At 41.5% G+C, this 21,035-nt stretch overlaps 1 protein-coding gene across 4 annotated transcripts in view; it reads left to right on the top strand.

Annotated features, from left to right (window-relative positions):
• Positions 1-21,035, top strand: part of myom2b (myomesin 2b) — a 215,749-nt gene that overhangs the window by 91,704 nt on the left and 103,010 nt on the right. For all 4 annotated transcript variants that reach the window (XM_063038773.1, XM_063038763.1, XM_063038783.1 and 1 more), the window contains exons 3-5: positions 7,145-7,273; positions 10,322-10,460; positions 10,887-11,044. In XM_063038773.1, coding sequence (XP_062894843.1) covers positions 7,145-7,273; positions 10,322-10,460; positions 10,887-11,044 — 426 coding nt within the window. The remainder of the gene's footprint in view (positions 1-7,144; positions 7,274-10,321; positions 10,461-10,886; positions 11,045-21,035) is intronic.

A 21,035-nucleotide genomic window follows, 5' to 3' on the forward strand; every position in this document is an offset into this window, starting at 1 on the left:
AGACATGGCTTCCACTCACAGACTGGCGATATTGCTCACAAGCAGCTTTCAGGCAGGTCATTGGTGATGTCACCTGAGGTCACCGACTGTGACCCCTCCTCCAGATGCGGTTGATCCTCTGCAGTGAACCCGGCACCCAAGCGAGGGTGGACACACACCGGGTTCCCGCTGATCGTACCTTTCCACCCTTTGCGTTTAAGGTCCGATACTTCCCACCGACTTGTGAGAGGTGCACCGCTTCCAGGGTCTCGTTACCTCGGGTGTCGTGTGTGTCCTGCCTCAGCGAACCTGTCCCTTTTTATCCCCCTGCTGGGGTATCGCCTGTCCATCACTTCAAACAGTTCAGGGTTCAAAGGGGGAGCCGCTCCAGACAGCTCTCTCTCTCCCGTCCCTTCATTACACATCTCCAGATGCTGTTTCATTGTGTTCCTTATCTCTCTCTTGAAGACAGGTGGCAGACCAACTGCTGATCACACAGGACAGCTAACGTCTTATCTATGTGTATTCTTGTCACAATAGGTACATGGATGGAAGGACTATGAAGGGCAATGGCCTGGGAGCAGATTATTGGGACTAGGCAGATGAATAGTTTGGCACAGACTGGATTGGCCAAAGGACCTGTTTCTCTGCTGTAGTGTTCTTTGATTCTATGACTCTAGATTGGGCATCCTGTGATGTCAAATGTCTTAGGAAAATATTCAAGTCATGATTTTAAAGCAATGTGAAGTTAAGGAGAGTTTAATTTAATAGTTGACAAGTCTTTGAAAGAGAAAGGAATTGGTGGATATGTTAGTAGGGAGAGCTGACGTAAGCTGGACCATAAAGAATTTGGGGTTTTAGATTAGATGTTAAAAAGCATGTGATGATATCACTATTGAATGTGATTGACTGAGAATTTACTTTCCTGAACATGTACTTGGCATTGTACATTGTACCAGTGTACAATGCAGTTAGCTGCCAGTGAAGAGTTAAGGCAGAAACAATAATGACAATATTGACACTTGGGCAGTACATAGTAGGAAAGGTTTATAGATACGTGGATCAAAGTTGGGCAGATGAGACTAGCTTGGTGGGGATCTTGGTTGGTATGGACCAGTTTGGATGAAGTGTCTGACCTGCACATTGTGACAGACACGTGACATGGTGTATGGAAGTCTAATTGACAAGCGGTGCTTCGGAAAACAAGATACAAGAAGTAAATAAAAAATCGATATAATTGGTATTATTTCACATCGATGAGTGAGAAGCTGTGTCATGCATATATTGAGGTATTAAAAAGACGAATGGAAAAAGTGTTGAAGTTAGAGTATGGTGCAGGTGGACAAGGGCCAAGCTGAGATGGATTGAGAGGTTAGAGAGGTTAAGGGTTATTGTTCAGGCATATGAGACCTGTTCAAGAGATAAAAGGTGCCCCTGTGTCCTGTAGAACATGCTGAGAGTGTGGAATCTGGTGGTGAAAAGGAAATTGGCTCCTGATTGCTTGGCATGCTTTCATTGCATAATGAGCCAGGAACTGAGTGACACTCTAGAAGCACCAAAATATCAAAGCTATGTAAACTGACTTTTTTTTTGGAAGGCATGAGTAAGTAAGAGATAGACCATATTTGTCTGTGGATAGTGATCGCTATCCCTCTTGCGTTGGGAGATACCAACTAGACTGCAAAGATGGCTTCTGAGGCTTGAGTTCTGACTTTACTCTGAAATAGTCAAGGAATGAAATATCACAGCACTAGCCCCAGGTCAGTTGCAAATGTCAGAGAGGCATCAGGTGACTCTCTATGTGAAGAATGATGCTTTCTTGTAGAGAACTGCTCCACTTTTCCACTCATCTGGAAAGTGAAAGATGTGGACGCCGTGGTGGTCTGAAACCTACTTGCAGATCCAAGAATTCCTGACAGCCAATGGGTGTCCTTGGAGCTCGATTAACTTCTGGAAAATTTAATTAATTTAATTTGCAGTACAACACTTCTCAGGAATGGCACAACTGCTAGCCAATCTCATAAAATTATTCAAACTAATGAAAGCACCATGTGATTGTGAAAGGAAGTCAGTGACACGCTGACAATGCAAACTCATTATTCAACCGATCTTCCACGTACAAGGTCCAAATGCAGTCTTTTCCTGAAACTCTCATTTCCCAGATGCTGCCTGACCTGAGTGTTTCCAGCATATTTGTTTGTTATTTCTGAATTCCAGTGTATTTCTTTTTTTCTTTTTCTCCAATCAATAAAGACCAGAATCAGGCTAAAATAATGAATAAAGATAGATATGAAGATTGTATGTCATTGAGCCTGAGATGGGACCTTGTCTTCTCTGAGCTTATGGAACAGAAATATCAAACAGAATCCAGTCAACAGTAAATGTGCGAGTACCATTGATGAGAACAGGAATAATTAGCACATCACTGGAATGATTGGACAGCACAGTAGCAAAACAGTTAATGTAATGCCATTACAGCACCAGTGACCCTGGTTCAATTCCCACTGCTGTCTCTAAGGAGTTTGTATATTCTCTCTGTGACTGCACGGGTTTCCTTTGAGTGTTCCTGATTCCTCTTGTATTCCAAAGACGTATGGATCAGTAGGCTAATTGGTCACATGAATGTAATTGGGTGGTGCAGATCCATTGAACTGGAAGGGCCTGTTACCACGCTGTATCTCTAACTAAAAAAAAGTTGATGCACCAATTCATCAGAAATAAATCATTGCAGTGAAATCAATACACAGCAGATGTAATATTTGTGCAGCTGAGTGATACCAAAGCTAGAGTTTAAGGTATAATTAAAATCGATTACCCATGTAAAGATTGAAGGACTATTTTAAAACAAAATGTGGGTGTTACATATACCAGTGTAAGGTAATGTGTGGCTCATTAAGATTGCCATAACCGGGGGTTAGTGGAGATAATCTCCCACTACCCATTAAATGCTCCCAATGGTGTTTTTCCCTAATAGCCTCTGACAACTATTTCCAGCTCCTGGCCTTCACATGTGGTTCAGCTACTAAGCCCAGTGGAATAGTTTCTGTTGACTAGGAGAAGGGGCAAAGGCAGATCATTGGTGCCTTAAAACTTTGGGCAGATGGGACTCCTCAGCCATGGTTGGTAGCTCATTGAAAGGAAAAGAGAAAGAAAACTCTGATCTCCAACCTCCACTCCCTTGCAGCTTTACCCACTCATAGGGAAGGCTTCAGGGGTAAACACGGAGGAAAAATCTGGAGCGGCAGTCCTACATTGAGCTCGATGCTGACTGGCAGCTCCTGTGACACGGTGCCAAACTGTATTGGTTCTGCTGTTCCTTTGGATTCATCAGCTGTGTGGAGAGGGAGCCTGCTGTATGGACAACAGCTTGCTCTCCCCATCATACTGCCCTGACTTGCACACTGGCTTGTGTGTCATGTAGACAGCTAGGATGTATTATCCATGGTTTACCCTGGCCAATGGAGGGCCTCAAAGATGGCTGTAAAGCCTAAAGTCACAGGAAAGTTTCAGGGGTGCATAAAACAGAACACAAACCAAGAGTGGGATCTTTGACTAGTGATGTTGTACCAGACTAATAAACCATTGACTAGTGAGCAAGATGTCAATTTAAGTTAGCTCCTTCTAGCTGCACATAATCCCCATCCCTCCATTCCTTCAATATTTATGTGTCTAGATGTCTCAAACACTACTATTATACCTATCTCTGATACTGCATTCTAGACACCTACTGTATTCTTTTGAAAAAGAAAGTCCTTTCCCCCTCTTGTCCTAAGTATATGCCTTTTTGTATTTTACATTTCTGCTCTTGGAATTACATTCTGACTGTCTGCCTTTTCTATGCCTCTTACAAACCTCTGTCTGGTTTCCCCTGAGTCCCTGACATTACCAGAGAAAATAACCCCTTTGTCCAACCTCTCCTTGTATCTCATACTTTCTAACCCATGCAGGGAATCAGAATCAGGTTTATTATCACTGCCCGATGTGAATTTTTTTTTTGTTTTGAGGCAACAGTACAGTGCAATACATAATAAAGAACTATAAATTGCAATAAGAAATAAATATAAAAAACTGTTAAGTGAATATTGCAAGAGACCAAACAGTTGTTTCATTTTGGTGAATCTCTTCTGCGCCCTCTCCACAGCCTCCACATCATTTCTGTAATGAGGCAATCAGAAACATATATACTCTAAGCACAGACTAACCTAGAATCTATAGAACTAGATAAAGACTTCATTACTCTTGCACCCAGTGCCCTGACCAATGAAGGCAAGCATGCTAAGGCTACCTTTGGCACCCTATCTACTTGTATAATTAACATGTGGATCAAAGAGCCAGTTCCTGTGCTGTATTGTTCTGTGTAACAAGTGTAAATAGTAGAGGCTGAGGGTTTGAGAGAGAGGGCAATTATGGATGAGGGAGGAATAACAGAGGTAAGCAAAATTCTGAGCCACAAGCTATGGTGGATAGCTGGGGACTTCTGTTACTTCAGTAATGAAGTGTCAGTTTGTGGTGAGCTTCTGTTCTCATTACTTTTCAGGGTTTGTGTATTTGTATCCAAGGTTCTGTTGCTGTTAGAATAGCACTGCACAGTATAGGCCCTTTGGCCTCGGATGTTGTTCATCATTTTAGTAAAGTTAAAAACATCAGAAGCTTAAAGGCTCCTTATTATTTTTAATGTATGTAACAGGTAGCACACATTTTTGTTGGAATTCACTTAGGAATGAATGAAAATATATATTCACCTTGCAAGTTTAATTACTTGCAGTAGTCCTTGTATGTTAACTCTTTCATTCCCAGGATTCCTGTTACCTGCATATGGTTCATATCCCTGCCATATGTAAATTTGATGACACCACAGTTGGTAGCTAAATCAACAGTGGTGACAAATCAGCACACACAAGGGAGATTGAAAATCTGACTGAGTGGTGCCACAACAACAATCTCTCATTCAATGTTAGGAAGACCAAGGAGCTGATTATTGACTTCAGAAGGAGGAAATGAGCTAGTTCTCATCAGGGGATCAGAAGTGGAGAGGATCAGCAACTTTAAGTTCCTTGGTGTTATCATTTCGGAGGATCTGTCATGGGTCTGGCATGTAACTGCCATTACGAAGAAAGCACAGCAGTGTCTCCACTTTCTTGGAAGTTTGTGAAGATTCAGCATGTCATCTAAAACTTTGGCATACTTCTGTAGCTATGTGGTGGAGAGTGCTTTGGCTGATTGCATCATGGCCTGATAGGGAAACACCAGTGGCCTTTAATGGATATGGCTTAGTCCATCACGGGTAAGACCTCCCTACCATTGAGCTTAACTACACAGAGCACTGTCACAAGAAAGCAGCATCCATCAACATTGGGCCCCCCACCATCCAGGAATGCTCTCTTCTTGCTGCTACCATCAGAAGGAAAGTATAGGAACTTTGAAGTCTTCCCACAACCTATGGACTCTCTTTCAAGGACTCTTCATCTCATGTTCTCTATATTTATTTCTTATTTCTTTTTTTTTTCTCTGCTCTAGCTGTGTAGCCCTAATTGTTTAATGCTACCTTGTAGTAACTTTGGGATGATACCAGTTGTAGATATTACTGTTGGGACAATGTATACCCTGCCTGTGTTCCAAAGTCTTTCAATTTCCTCTTTTAATTCAGCATGTATCTGGTGTTTTTCACATTGATTTTTGTATGTCATGTGTGTTTGGAATGGCTATATCATTAAGTAAGTTGTTCCTCCTTATTTAACCTGTAATGTTATATCCGGACAGTTATTGTGGACTGTCCTTCCTGTAATAATATATTATTATTTTTTTCTTTTTGTATTTGCAGTTTGTTGCCTTTTGCATGTTGATTGTTTGCCCATCCTGTTGGGGACAGTCTCTCATTGATTCTATTGTTTTTCTTGTACTTACTGTGAATGCCAGCAAGAAAAAAATCTCAGGATTGTATATGGTGACATATGCGTGCAGTACTTCAATAATAAATTTACATTGAACTATTTGTACTTTCATTTCCTGCCTATCTAAGAGCCTCTTGAATGCCTCTTTTGTATTTCCCTTTGCCTGCACCACCACTCAGGCACCACTTCCCAGGAACCCACCACTTCTGTGTTTTTTATTAAAAAAAAAACTCTTGCTCTCACACCTACCTTAAACTTACCGCAACCACTGCCCCCCCCCGCCCAATTAATGTCCTTTGGTATTAGACATTGCAATCCTGGGAAAAGATACCAGGCGTCTCTACAAAATATGCCTCACATAATGTTTATGAATTTGTCAGATCTTCTGTCTAGAGAAAACAACCCAACTTTGTCCAACCTCTCCTTATAGCTCATATTCTCTAATCCAGGTAGCATCCTGGTGAATCTCTTCTGTACCCTTTCCAAAGCTTCCATATTCTTTCTATAATGGGGTGACCAGAACTGAATGCAATACTCCAGATGTGGTCTAATACATTTCTGTGCATACTTGTGGTTATGATGAGATAGCAATGACATCAAGAATCTATGACCGGGTGAGTTTCTTCCACATTTCAAAGACATATGTTAGTAGATCTCATGGTGTAACTGGGCAACATGTGCCTGTTGGGCTGGATGGGCCTGTTAACGAGCTGTATCTCAAAATAAAAATAAATTCCCGTAGGTGGCTGTAAGGAGTTTGTACATTCTCCAATGACCACTTTGCTTTCCTCTGAGTGCCCCGATCTCCCCTCTCATTCCAAAGATGTGTAGGTTGGGGTTAGTGAATTGTCGGCAAACTATGTTGACGCTAGAGGTGTGGCGACACTTGCAGGCTGCCCCCAGCAAGTCTTCAGACTGTGTTGATCATTGACATATCACATTTCACTGTATGTTTTGATGTACACGTGATAAACTTGAATCTTGAGTCCTCTCATAATCCTGTACCATCTCTCATATCACTGTCCCATCTGCTTCCTCTGTAATAACGAAAACAAACCCAGCCGAACCACTTTCCCTTTGTAACCAAAACACTTCATCCCAGACAATAGCCTGACAATTCTCCTTTGCTGTGTACTGGTGGACCGTGGTTTTATTAACAAAGATCAGGTTTAATCTGTTTTAATTAAGGATGTGTTGGACCTTTATAATCCAATTCAGGATTAGATGTGTCATTTCCTACAGATCACGGGACTGTTTACCTTCTTATCTTTCAGATCTTCATCAGAACTTCAAGTATCTTCAGCTGCATCCCAGATGGCCAAATTCAGTCCATGTGCCAAGAGGGTCTGCCATTATCCCATGGAAGAGGTTCCAGAATACACAGTGCCCCCATTTACAAGCAGGTATACCAGTGCATTGTGGAGACACAAGAGACTGCAGATTCTGCAATCTAGAGCAAAGACGTAATGTTGGAAGAACTCAAGGGGTCAAGATCAGGAGAATGGGCAAAGAAGTGAAAGATGGAATACGGTGTAAGGAAGTGTACAGTCATGCACTTTGGTAGAAGGAATAAAGGAACAAAATCATGCAATTTGCACCTCTGGTTTCTGCATTCACTGCCCATTTTCTAAACGTGAAGCGAATCCAGAAATTAGAGGTACAAGGGGACTTGAGACTCCTCATGCAGGATTACCTAAAGGTTAACTTGCAGGTTGAGTTGGTGATAAGGAAGGCAAATGCAATGTTAGCATTCATCTTGAGAAGACTGGCATATAAAAAACAAGGATGTAATTCTAAGACTTTAAAGGCATTGGTTAGACCGTATTTGGAGTATTGTGAACAGTTTTGGGCCCCTTATCTAAGAAAGGATGTACTGGCGTTGGAGAGCATCCAGAGGAGGTTTCACAAAAATGATCTTAGGATTGAAAGAGTTAATATATAGGGAACTTTTGGTGGTCCTGGGCTTGCACTCGCTGGACTTTAGAAGAATAGGGGTGGGGGGGGGGATCTCATTGATACTTGTCAAATATTACAAGGCCTGGATAGAGTGGACATGGATGTTTCCTATAGTGAGGGAACCTAGGACAAGAGGGCACAGCCACAGAATACAAGGATGTCCCTTTAGAACAGAGATGAGGAATTTCTTTAGGTAGAGGGTGGTGAATCTGTGAAATTCATTGCCACAGACAGCTGTGGAGGCAAAGTCATTGGGTATATTTAAGGCAGAGATGGATAGGTCCCTGATTAATAAGGGCGCTAAAGATTATGGGGAAAAGGCAGGAGAATGGGGTTTAAAGGGATAATAAATCAGCCATGGTTGAATGATGGAAAAGACTGGATGGGCTGAATGGCCTAATTCTGCTTGGGTCAGACAGTATCTGTGGTGGGGGGGGGGAGAGAATGAACAATTGATATTTGAGTTAAGACCCTTCATCAGGACTGAACCCAGCTGGCTCTCATGGTCTATTCCATTTTGACAAGTTTGTGGTTGAAGGTAATTCTACAACATTACAATGTGTTTAAGTTTGTTCTCAAAATGAGATCAATTCCTCATCTTCCATTCTTTGTACAATTTTAGAAATCTGTTTTAAGACAATGGTAGACTAATTTCTAACAAAAAACATTTTTGGAGTGAACATGGTTTTGTGAAGGGAACTCATAGTTGACAAATATTTGGAGGAATATGGATTATGTACAGGCAGAGGGAGTTACGGTATACTGTGTTCAGCAAAGCCTCTTCCTGTGCTGTTCTATGTCGTAAATGTGTTAAACTTTTGGGATTGCATTTACTGACCTGCTGAGTTTCTCCAGTATTTTGTTTAACATTGTATTACATTAACACCATGTGGAGATACCACACAGAACTTCCTGCAACACTGTTAAGTGACTTAAAATGCGTCCCATTCCTCACCCTGCCACGTTAGTAGGCTGGTGCTCTGTGCTCCCACACTGTCCCGTAACACATGCAAACAATCACATGCAAGTAAGCTCGAAGAGGCTTCATTGAACCAGGACTGCAGTCAGGCACATTCCAAGCTTTGCTCACCAGTCCCCTATGGTTCATACAAACTTAGGTCAGCGAGTAGTGCTCCCATGTCCACATCTCCATGCTCTCAGTGAGAGGAAGCACTGTGTTGTTCTGGTCACCTATCTACGCAACAAACAACAATAAGCTTGAAAGAGTACAGAGAAAATTTACAAGGATGTTGCCAGGACTTGAGGACCTGAGTTATAGGGAAAGGTTGAATAGGTTAGGATTTTATTCCTTGGAGCGTAGGAGAATGAGGGGAGATCTTAGAGGTATACAAGATTATGAGTGGTGTAGATAGGATAAATGTAAGAAAGCTTTTTCTCCTCAGGCTGGGTGAGGCTTGATTTAGAGATCAAAGGTTAAGGGTGAAAGATGAAATGTTTAAGGGGAATCTTCACTCAGGCTGGTGAGAGGGTGGAATGAACTGCCAGTGGAAGTGGGGGATGTGAGTTCATTTGCAACAGTTAAGAGAAGTTTGGATAGGCACAGTACATGAATACATGAATGGGGGAGGTACGGAGGGCTGTTACCAGGTGGTGGTGAAGTGGCAGCATCACCGGACTTCAAGTTGTGTGATCCCAGGTTCAAATCACTTTCCATCCATGCTGGTTGAGTGTCAAGAAAAAAAACAGACAAAATGCTAAAGAAATGGCAAGGTTACCGCCTGATTGCGCCACAATACATGGAGAGGAATAACAAATGGAAAGCTATGCTCCAGCTGCGGGTTAATGGGACTGTCTGAATAACAGTTTGGTCAGCATGGACTGGATGCCCTAAGTGCCGTAGTGCTCTAAGACCTTAGTGCTCTTAGACTCCTAGAAAAATAATTGTGTTTATTGTACTAGAAAGTTACTCTGCACCAACTGCAATATTATTTCATAATTATTAAGTTCTTGCTTGAGAGTAAAACTTTCAGTTGTGTTTCTATATTGTTCAGTTAAGATCTCTGTCACTTAAGAAACTCTGTTATGTCCACTAAACCACAGACACTGACATGGGTTGTATTTAATTGCTTTGTATGTGGCCAGTATATTTTTCTCATGTGTCAGAGGCTGTTTGACAAGATCCTTACATTGGCGTGGCTTTGTTTCGGGCACATTACAGTTTAATCAGCTCGAAGAGAATAAGTCCTCAAGTGGCCACCTTGAGTTTGTTAGCAGGATAGAGTGACAGGTTGGTAGTGTGCCAGTTGTAAAATTAACCATAACTCACGCAGACAATGCCAGACAACGGCAGTGGCAGCTTGTCAACAGCCTGAGGCTGGCTCTCAGTAAAACAACAGATAAATGTTAATAGGAAACTGTCAGGGTGATGCTCTGCTTAGGAAGCAATGCAGCTCACAACCATTTCTGTTGAAACTGAACTTCACAAGGATTGACAAAAAGGTTCAGGAAAGTTTTGTTTGTTTTGTGATCGACAGAGAAGGTGAAGAGGAACCACCGAGGGTTAAAGCGAGATCCTTTGCGTATGGCACCAAGCTCAGGGCCATGGAGGATGAGATTGCCAGGCTGAGCAGATCTGTTCATGAGAAAGCGGACATGCTGGCTCTTAAAAGAATGGTGAGTCTTCCGAATGACCAGTCACTTGCAGCCTCATTTTCTGCATTGTAGTGACGGGACAGAGATAATCCAGTTAAATATTTGGTGCCACAGTAGCATAGTGGTAAACGTGCCACTGTTACAGATCAGGGTGTTGGAGTTTCCACCATCCTCTGTAAAATGTTTGTATGTTATCCCTGTGAGTGTGTGAATTTCCTCCGGGTGCTTTGATTTCCTCCCACATTTCAAAGGTGTATTGGTTAGTAGATGAATTGGTCATTGTAGGTTGTCCTGTGATTACGCTAGAGTTAAATCTGTAGGATGCTGGGCTGAGGGGCTTATTAGGGTGGGAGGGTCTGTTCTGTGCTGTATCTCCAAAATAAAATAAAAATAACAAATACAAACATTTAAAAATATAAAATGTTTCTCTTGGAATTTCTACCACAGGAAGAGGAGAGGACAGCGTTGCAGAGACACATCCGTGAGGATACTATATGCCGTGCTCCTGAATTCCTGGTCCGTTTACGGTCCCACACCGTCTGGGAGAACTCCTTTGTGAAATTGTTTTGTACTGTCCAAGGATTTCCGACGCCCCTGGTAAGATGGTAAGTGGTGGTGTTGAGTGTGGGACAAACAGATGGACATGTGTCCTAACACCAGCACTGCTCTGTTCAACACTGTAGATGCTGGACTGCGTGGTAGGGTGCTACTCAAACTGAAAATGCACCCTCACAGCAGATGCACCTGTACCTAAAGTGTTGTCAGCTGTAGTAAAATCAAAAGAGCAGGGAATTTCCAGAAGACAAGATTTTACAATCTGTATCCTTAAAGGCACAGCTTCAAAAACATTTGGATGGAAAATGTTTCGAGGGATATGGGGTGAATGCAGGCATGCGGGACTAGGTTAGATGGGCATCTCGGTCAGCGTGGAACAGTTGGGCTGAAGGGCCTGTTTCCATGTTGTATCACTCTGTCTATAAAATGTCCACGTTCCCTGCCGATGTCAATGACTGCTGCATTGCGTTGGCACAATAATATAGCAGTAAGCATGACAATTTACAGCACCAGGAATCTGGGTTTTCTTTCCACGCCGTCTGGAAGGAGCTTGTTACATTCTCCCTGTGACTGCATGGGATTCCTCCAGGTGACCTGGTTTCTTCCCACACTCCAAAGACACATGGGCTAGGGTTAATAAATTGTAAGCATGCTATGTGGGAGCTGGAAGCATGGCGACACTTGCAGACTGCCTCCAGCATATCCTCAGACTGTGCTGGTCATTGATGCAAACAACACATTGCACTGTATATTTTGACATACCTGTGTCAAATAAAACTAATCTGATCTATCTCTTTGACCATAACTCTTTTAGCCACATTTCCCAGAACTTTCTCAAAAGGCTAAGCAAACTTGATATGTCCCCATTGACCTTAACCAATTTTTACTCAATGCACCATAGAAAGCATCCTATCCAGATTCTGCATGGTTTGGAATGACATTTGCTCTGTCCAAGTTTGCAAGAAATTGCTGAGAATTATGGACACAGCTCAGCCTCTCTGTATGGGCTCCATCTACACTTCCCATTGCCTCAGGAAGGCAGCCAATGTATTCAAGGACCCCTCATCTCTATCATTTCCTCCCCAGCCACCCCTTCCCCATCTGGCAGAAAATACAAAAGCTTGAAAACATGTACCATCAAGGACAGCTTCTATCCCGCTCTTATCAGACTCTTGAATGGAACTCCTATATGATATGAATGAACTCTTGACCTCACAATCTACCTCACAGCGGCCCTTGCACCTTATTATCTGTCTGTACTACACTTTTTCTATAACTGTAACACTTTATTCTGCATTCTGTTATTGCCTTTCCTCTTGTCTAGCTCGATATACTGATGTTTGGAATGATCAGTATCGATAGTATACAAAGCAAAGTTTTTCACTGCATCCCAATACCAATTACCAGAGGAAATAATCCTGAAGGGCCTTAAGTGACTGCTGGAGTTAATTGTCACAGGGTGAGAATCTCCAAAGCAATCCAGGAACATGTCAACAAAGAATGGTGGATATAGCCCAGTCCATGACAGTCAAAGCACTACCTATCATTTACATGCAGTAAATCAGTATCCATCATTAAGGACCTCCAGCATCAAGGCAATGCTCTCTTCTCGCTACTACAATCAGGAAAGAGGTACAGAAGCTTGAAGTCCCACGCCACCAGGTTCAGGAACAGTTATTACCCTACAACCATCAGGCTCCTGAACCAGCATGGATAACTTCACTCACCGATTCTATGACCTATAGGTTCACTTTCAAAGACAGTACAATTCATCTTCTGAGTATTACCTTTTTATTTGCAGCTTGTCTTCTTTTGCACATTGGCTGTTTGTCAGTCTTTAAGTGTAGTTGTTCATAAATCCTGTTGTGTTTCTTTATTTTCCTGTAAATGCCTGGAAGAAAATGAATCTCAAGTAGTATAACATATGTCTACTATGATACTAAATTAGCTTTGAACTTTTGAACTTTGAGATGTATATGAAGAGATTCTACCTGCACCTCAACTTGCACCACGTTCTGTTCCCCTTTAACCAGTCTTGGGGGTTTCAGTTAACAGCAACTTGGCATATTTAGAGCTATCTTATTCACATGCAAATCTATTCATGTCTCTTCTTCATTGTCATCCTTTAACCCTCTGAGTTACCTCTTTTCCTCCATATCTTCTCCCTGGCACATCATTCAGTTTCAGATCGATGTAACAATGGCCTTGCCTTCGGCAGTCTGGGTCTCTGCTCTAGAATTCCCTTCCCCGTGTGTGTGTGTCTGTTTGACTTCCTGTAAATGTTCCATAAAACTTGACTCTTTGACCAAGGCTTCGACCACCTGCCTGAGTACTTTTTGCTGTAAACATTTACTTGATTACATTTCTGTACATTTAAGCTACATTCAGTCCTGCATGATGTAAGATGTTGTAGTGGTGTTTCTTTAAATATGCTTAGAAATCTGAGAATGTGAAAACTTGTCCTCACAGAACCAAACTGAGGAAAATGGTGGTAATATAAAATTTAACAATGTGGCCAGTCATTTCATGAAATGCTGGAGGAACTCAACAGGTCAGGCAGGGTCATGGCCCGAAACATTGACTTTTATTCCCCTCCATGGATGCTGCCTGACCTGCTGTGTTCCTCCAGTATTTTGTGTGTGTTACTCAGGATTTCCAACATCTGCAGAATCTCTTGTGTTTACCAATCATTTCACTTGGGTATTTTGAATCTATTTATTCTGATTCATCTGCCATATTCATTTCAGGTGTGCACAGGGCACACACTTTCCATCTCCTTCACAGAATAATAATTGGCAAGATTTAAGCCGAGACTTTTGGAGGCTTCAAATTTCAATTAGTCAAATTTAATTTTATTGTAATATGCACGTGTACAGTACACGTCTGCACAGCTGCATTGAAAAACTTACTGCAGCAGCATCACCGGTACATTCCATCAGATAATCAACATTCACTCAGGACAACATAAACTCTACACAATATTTACAAGAAAAAAACACAACTAGAACAAAATAAAAGCAAAGTACATTGTAATGCAATGTGGTTATAATGTTGCTGCAGTGAATAGGATTTAGGGTTTAGATCATGATTAGGGTTGTGCTGATTGGTCCAAGAACGAAATGAACTATTCCGGAACCTGGAACAAGACCCTGTAAAGGATGCGAGGACTGCTGAGATGATCGTGAGGGTCTCTATTCCACCCATCAAAGACACTTATCAGCAGTGCTGCATACGTAGGACTCTTAGCATTGTCAAAGAATCCTCCCATCCGTCCCACAACCTCTTTGACCCCCTACCATCAAACAGAAGGTACCGTAGCATTAGGAAAAAGGCTGTTAAGTTAGGAAACAGCTTCTTCCCGAAGACAATGAGACTACTGAACTCCCTGCTGCCACCCAGGTCTCGTCACTTATGAAGCGCCAATAGTGTTATACTGTTTTCTTTTTGACGTGGCATAAATGCACCAAGTGCTAAATGTCAATCATCTGGAACATATTATTTGTTAATTTATTTGTCATAATATTACATTGTTTGTTATACATACTGTGTTGTGCACCTTGGTTCAAAAGTTGTTTCATTTGGCTGTATATATGTACACTTGCATAACAAAAGACTTGAACTCGCACTTGCACTTGAACCAGTGGAGTGAGACTACAGGTTTGTACACCTCCTACCTGATGGTAGCTGTGAGAAGATGGCATAGTGGTAACCTTTGATGATGGACGTTGCCTTCTTAACGTGGAGCTTCCTGTAGATACTACCGGTGGTGGTGAGGGACATGTCTGTGATGGATTGGACTGAGTCCACTACTCTTTGCACCTTCTTTATGTTCTTATACATTCAGATTGCTGTATCAGACCATGATGGAACCAGACACGATATCTCAACAGTACATCTGTAGGTTTCTTAGAGTGTTTGGTGTCTTGTTGAACCCCCTTGGAAATGAAAGACCCTGACACACCTAGGGATTCCATCTATGTATGGGGACCTGGACAGATAAGTTGATATGTTAGCATCTAGGGAATTCAGAACTGCTGACTCTCTCCACCCCCAAACCCTCAATGTAGACTGGTGCATGTTTCCCTTTCTGAAGTCAACAATGTAGCTTGTGTATGAATACTTAATATGCTCAGTCTGAATTCCCACCCATGCTATTTATATGCAACAACTAAAATAATGAGGTTAACAACTACCCAAATATAACATCAACAGGCATGGTGTATGACAGCTATCACTATTGATAAGTGATCTTTACCAATCAGAGTTTTGCCCGTGCTTTCTAATTATACAAAATAGAATTCCAAAGAGAAAAGATCAAATGCTGAGATGGATTCATGTCACCAACAGCTCAATGCCCACGACAACTGGTGGGAGGAATTTAGACTAACTTCACGCTGTCTGTTTGTCATCATGGTTGGTACAATTTAAGATTGTATTAAGGATTATGGCAGTGTGCATGGGTCCCTGAGGGAATGTGTGACTTGAGTCTCCTTATAGAACTATCCACTTTCATACAGGGGCATGAAAATTAGTTTTTTTTGTAGCAGCAACAGTTATGCCATTTCAAGTTCAAGTTTATAGTAATTTAACTGTGTGCATGTATACCTCCAAATGAAGAAACATGCTGCTGGACCAAGGTGCACAACACAATACGTATAACTCACACACAACACACAAAGTAATTTTACCACAAATCAATTAACAAATAATAAATATATTCCAGAAGACTGATATTTTTGCATAAGGTGCATTTACGACACATGTTAAAAAGTAAACAGTATAACGCTACTTTTACTGGGGGCTGAGCCTCGGGATCACTACCATCTGGACCACGCCATCTTCCCACTACTGCCGGAGTGCAGGAGGTACAGAAGCCTGAAGTCCCAGGGTACCAGGTTCAGGATCCACTACATTTCAACAACCATCAAGATCTTGAACAGACCTACACTATGGTAACTCTATTTCAGCAATGGAACTCCACAGACCCAAATGATTGATGCTGCGAAGCAACAAGTCAGGGTATTTTCAACAGTGCATCCAAGATCTGCCCAGAATCAGGATCAGGTTTATCATCACTAGCATATGTTGTGAAGTTTGTTGTTTTGCGGCAGCATTGCACTGCAATACGTTAAATATGAAATATTTTTTTAAAAAGTAGTGCAAAAAGAGAGCAAGCTAGTGAGATGGTGCTCATGGATTCATTATCTGTTCAGAAATCTGACAGAAGAAAGCAAGAAGCTTTTTCTAAAACGTTGCTTCCCATCCTTTGAACTTTGCTCACAGATCTCCCACCTCTGCCCAAAACATCTGGTGTTTGGTCCACACTGATGGACTTCTCCCCACTGAAACCCCAAACCCAGCCAAGTCCTATGTAGCATACTTTCCACCATGGAACTTGGCATTCCCCTCCCTGTAATGCCCAGCATGGAGAACAGTCATTGAATACACCCAGCATCTGCTTCATATCTTGTGTCCAACATCATGTCATCAGTGCTTGAGTCAGTGTGAAGTATGAGGTATTTTAATCACCATGCATTTGGGGAATATAATGAAAGCACAAAAGTTAATCTAAGTGCTTCTCTGGGGATGTCATGTGGATCTCCAGAAGTTGAGATCTGAACTCTGGGGGATTGTAGCTTGACCACTGCCAGTTAAAATTAGCCACACTCATTTCAAGAGTGTCATTGATATGAACAAGTGTTTTCCCTCACGAGACCACATTTTCTGAAGGTGAGAGGTCATATTGCTAATAACACTTTGTAAACTGGGAGTCTGACACTGTCTGCAGTATGTCAGGGTGGAGCTGAATTGAAGACTGTACTCTAATCTCAAGCCTTGCAATATAAACCTTGTCACTGATGTGATTTACTTCAACTTCCAATTTAGCATTGGAATTTGGTTTAATATCACTGGAATATATTGTGAAATTCATTGTTTTGTGGTAGCAGTACATTACAATACTTAATAAATAACTACAAATTACAATACGAAATACAGAGACAGACAGAGACACACACATACACATAATACAAATGCATACACACACACAATTAGTGCAAAAACAACCATTAAAAGAAAATAATATTAATGTAGTGTTCATGGGTTCAACAACAAGCTGTTCTTAAAAAGCTATCCCTTAGACATTCTACAAATTCTCTCACGTGGTCCAGTACTGGTCTGGTTTTCCCAACTACTTTCATGTTAACATCCCCAATGATTATCCTAACGTTGCCCTTCTGACACACCTTTTCTATCTCCTGTTGTAATTTGTAATTCACATCCCAGTTGCTGTTTGGAGGGCTGTATACAACTGCCATTAGGGTCCTTTTACCCTTGCCATTTCTTCACTCTACCCATAGAGACTCTACACCTTCCGATCCTATTTCATCTCTTTCTAATTATTTAATATTATTTCTTATACACAGAGCCACACCACCCCCTCTGCCTACTAATCTATCTTTCCAATACACCGTATATCCTTGGACACTCAACTCCCAATGGCAGCCATCCTTTAACCAACTTTCAGAGATGGCCACAACATCATACTTGCCAATCTGTAGGTGAATTTCAAGATCGTCCATTTTATTTCTCATGCTATATGCATTCAAATACGGCACTTTCAGTCCAGTATTTGTTGCTTTCTGTTTTAACTGCACCATGCCTCTATTGCAAATATTACATGTATTTATTTGTTTTCAGTAACTACTGTGACCCCCTTGGACAGGGGTAGGCAACCTACGGCCTGCGGGCCACATCCGGCCCGCGAGCAAATATTGGGATACTGTGCTTATCTGGCACTCGAGCGATTTTCTCCCCCCCCCCCCCTTATTCTGAGTGTTTCATGCGACCACACTGATGGACATGCATGGCGTCTTGTTACAATGGCCCCAGGTTCCTTTTTGTTCCAAACCAAACACTGGTATATACGAATGACGGGAAGGCAGACTACCTTATTAATATGTATTAGATACTCTCCGTGCACGCGCAGGTTTTTAGATGGGATCGTTCAAATTTGTAAACAGAAACAGCGTCACTGTGTTTTAACAAGAAATCCATGCTAAATATCCAGATATTTGGCAGCACTTATCTATGTGAGCAATTATTTTCAAAAATGAAGCACACCAAGAACCATTTGAGAACAAAATTGACTGATGCCCATCCGGATAATGTCTTGCTCTTGGCATCAACAAGTCTGACACCCAATATTGAGAAACTTTCAAGCAACAAACAGCAACAGTTTCACATTGATTTATTGACTGTTTGCATTAAAAAAATTTTTTATTATACTTAATTTACCACCATTCAATGCATCATGTTCATACGTTTTATGTTTAAAGATTCTTTGTGTCCTATTAATAGATTCAAAAGATGCCTTGATTGAAATAAGTTGCAACTACACTGAGTTCTTTGATTACTAATTGGCATTCTTGGTTAGGCACAAATTATTTTCTAGCATACGTTATTAATTTGAGGCAAACATAACTAGATGTATTTAAGTGGATAATTCCTATATTTCAAGTTTTTTATGGCATTTACCTGGCCCACTGTCCACTCATTAATACGTGATCCGGCCCACAGAGGCAAAAAGGTTGCCAACCCCTGCCCTTGGACAGCAATAACTTCAGCCAAACATTTCTGGTAACTGTTGATCAGTCCTGTATATTGGCTTGGAGGAATTTTAGGCCATTCTTCATAACAAAACTGTGGGATCTTGGTGGGCTCCCTTGCATGTCCTTCAGGTCCCTCCACAACATTCCTACAGGATTAAGGTTAGGACTTTGACTCAGCCGTTCCAAAACATGAATCATCTTCTTTTTAAACCATTCTGTTGTTGATTTACTCTTGTCTTTCAGATCATTATTTTCTTGCATTATCCAACTTCTATTAAGCTTCAGGTGACGGCCTGCTACCCTCATATTCTTCTGTAAAATGTCCTGATACAATCTTGCATTCATTGTTCCCTCAATAACTGCAAGCTATTGACAATGACAGCAAAGCAGCCCCAAACCATGATGATTCTTCCACCATGCTTCACAGTTGGGATGAGAGTTTGGTGTTGATGTACAGTGCCCTTTTTCCTCCAAACATAGCAATGTGCATTTCTGCCAAGAAGTTCAGCATTGTCCAAGAAGCGTTGTAGAACATCCATGTGGTCTTTTGCAAACTTGAGATGTGCAGCAATATTTTTTTTTCGAGAGCAGTGGTTACCTCCTCGGTGTCCTTCCATGAACACCATTCTTGTTCAGAGTTTTCCTTATAGTGGACGCATGAACAGAGACTTTTGCAATTTCACAAGATTGCTGCAGGTCTTTTGCTGTTACCCTTTGGGTTTTTTTTTAGCTCCTTCAGCATTTCACATTGTGCTCTTGGTCTGATCTTTGTAGGATGCCCACTCCAAGGGAGAGTAGCAGCAGAACTGAGTTTCCTCCATTTGTAGACAATTTCTCCGATGAACACTCAGGTCTTTAGAAACGCTTTTGTAGCATTTTCCAGCTTCATGCATCTCTACAGTTCTTTCAAGGTCCTCAAAGTTGTTTTGATTGAGGCACAGTGCACATAAACAGATTGATCTTGGGAAGAGCAGGCTGTGCCAGTAATCAGACTTTGTGTGTCTTTTTTTTGTCAGGCAGGGCACCTCCACAACCCACACCTCCAATCTCATCTCATTGAACACCTGACTCCAAAATGCTTTTATCGAAGGCATTACCCCAGACTCTCACATGCCTTTCCCAACAAATACATGCAGTATTGGATCATTTTTCTCAATGAATAAATTAACAAGTATAATGTTTTTATTATCTAATTAATTGCGTTCTCTTTATCTAATTTTAGGACTTAGGTCATATTTTAGGTCATATTTATGCAGAAATAGAAAAAATTCTGCAAGGTTCAATCACATACAGTACATAAAATAATGTGAAAATATTGACAGATAAATTTTTTTGTGGATGTACAGGTTTACAGGAAGTATATGCATGACATATACTTAAATATACAACAGTATAGTGCTATTGCCACTTACTTTGCATCTTTCACGGACCTCTCCCCCTCTCTGACTCAATTTGACATTTCTTGTCATTTGCTACTTTACCCAATCCCCACACCCTGCATTCTACCACTGTACATTCTTCTATTTCCTTAATGATTCATTACTCAGGCTGGAGGCCCAGAGGCCTGTCCTAGGGTTGGAAGACTGTCTGTGAGTGGGAGGGAGAAATAGGTTTTATTTTGTTGTTATTGTTTTCAGCTTGCTGCGTTCTGTTTTGTTTTGTTCTGTTGAGCATTTTGGACATGCTTTGTTGGTGTCAGAATGTGCGGCAACATAGGCATGCTGTCCCCAGCACATCCTCAGGGTTGTGTTGGTTGTTAGTGCAAACAACACATTTCACTTTCTGTTGTGATGTACATGTGACAAATAAATATCTGAATGAATCATACAGCAGGCCCAGTAAAATCAAGTACAGTATTTGGGTGAAATTCCTGTAGTTGGGAGCAATATATACATATAGTAGGCAAAAGCATGTTACACCATTTCAACTGTGTTTGTATTATTATAATTTCATCCAATATTTGGGGATGTCTAGTTGGAGAACAGCCATCAAGCACACCTGGTACATCATAATCTTGTGTCCAACATCATACCACCTGTGCTTGAGTCAGTGTGAAGTACAAACTTCATTAGACAGCCCTTCCCACCATTGACAGCACCTACAGGACATGCTACCTCAGGAAGGCAGCATCCATCATCAAAGATCCCCACCACTGGGTTGGTAGTGTTCTGTTGCTGAGGAAGGAATAGGGTTATCTAATACATAGAACAGTACAGCACAGGAACAGGCCATTCGGCCCACAATGTTGTGCTGAACCAGCGTAAAAACCAAGTAACAACACCCAAACGCTAATCCTGCCATCTTCCATACATCCATGGGCCTTTCCTAATGTCTCTTTAAAATTCTGTAAAGTATTTGCCTCTACCACTATACTAGGCTGCGCATTCCAGGCATATATGACTCTCTGAAGTGGAAAAACTTGCCCCTCACT

Source organism: Mobula hypostoma, chromosome 2 (genome assembly GCF_963921235.1).
Source record: "Mobula hypostoma chromosome 2, sMobHyp1.1, whole genome shotgun sequence".
In the NCBI taxonomy this organism is placed as follows: Eukaryota; Metazoa; Chordata; class Chondrichthyes; order Myliobatiformes; family Myliobatidae; genus Mobula; species Mobula hypostoma.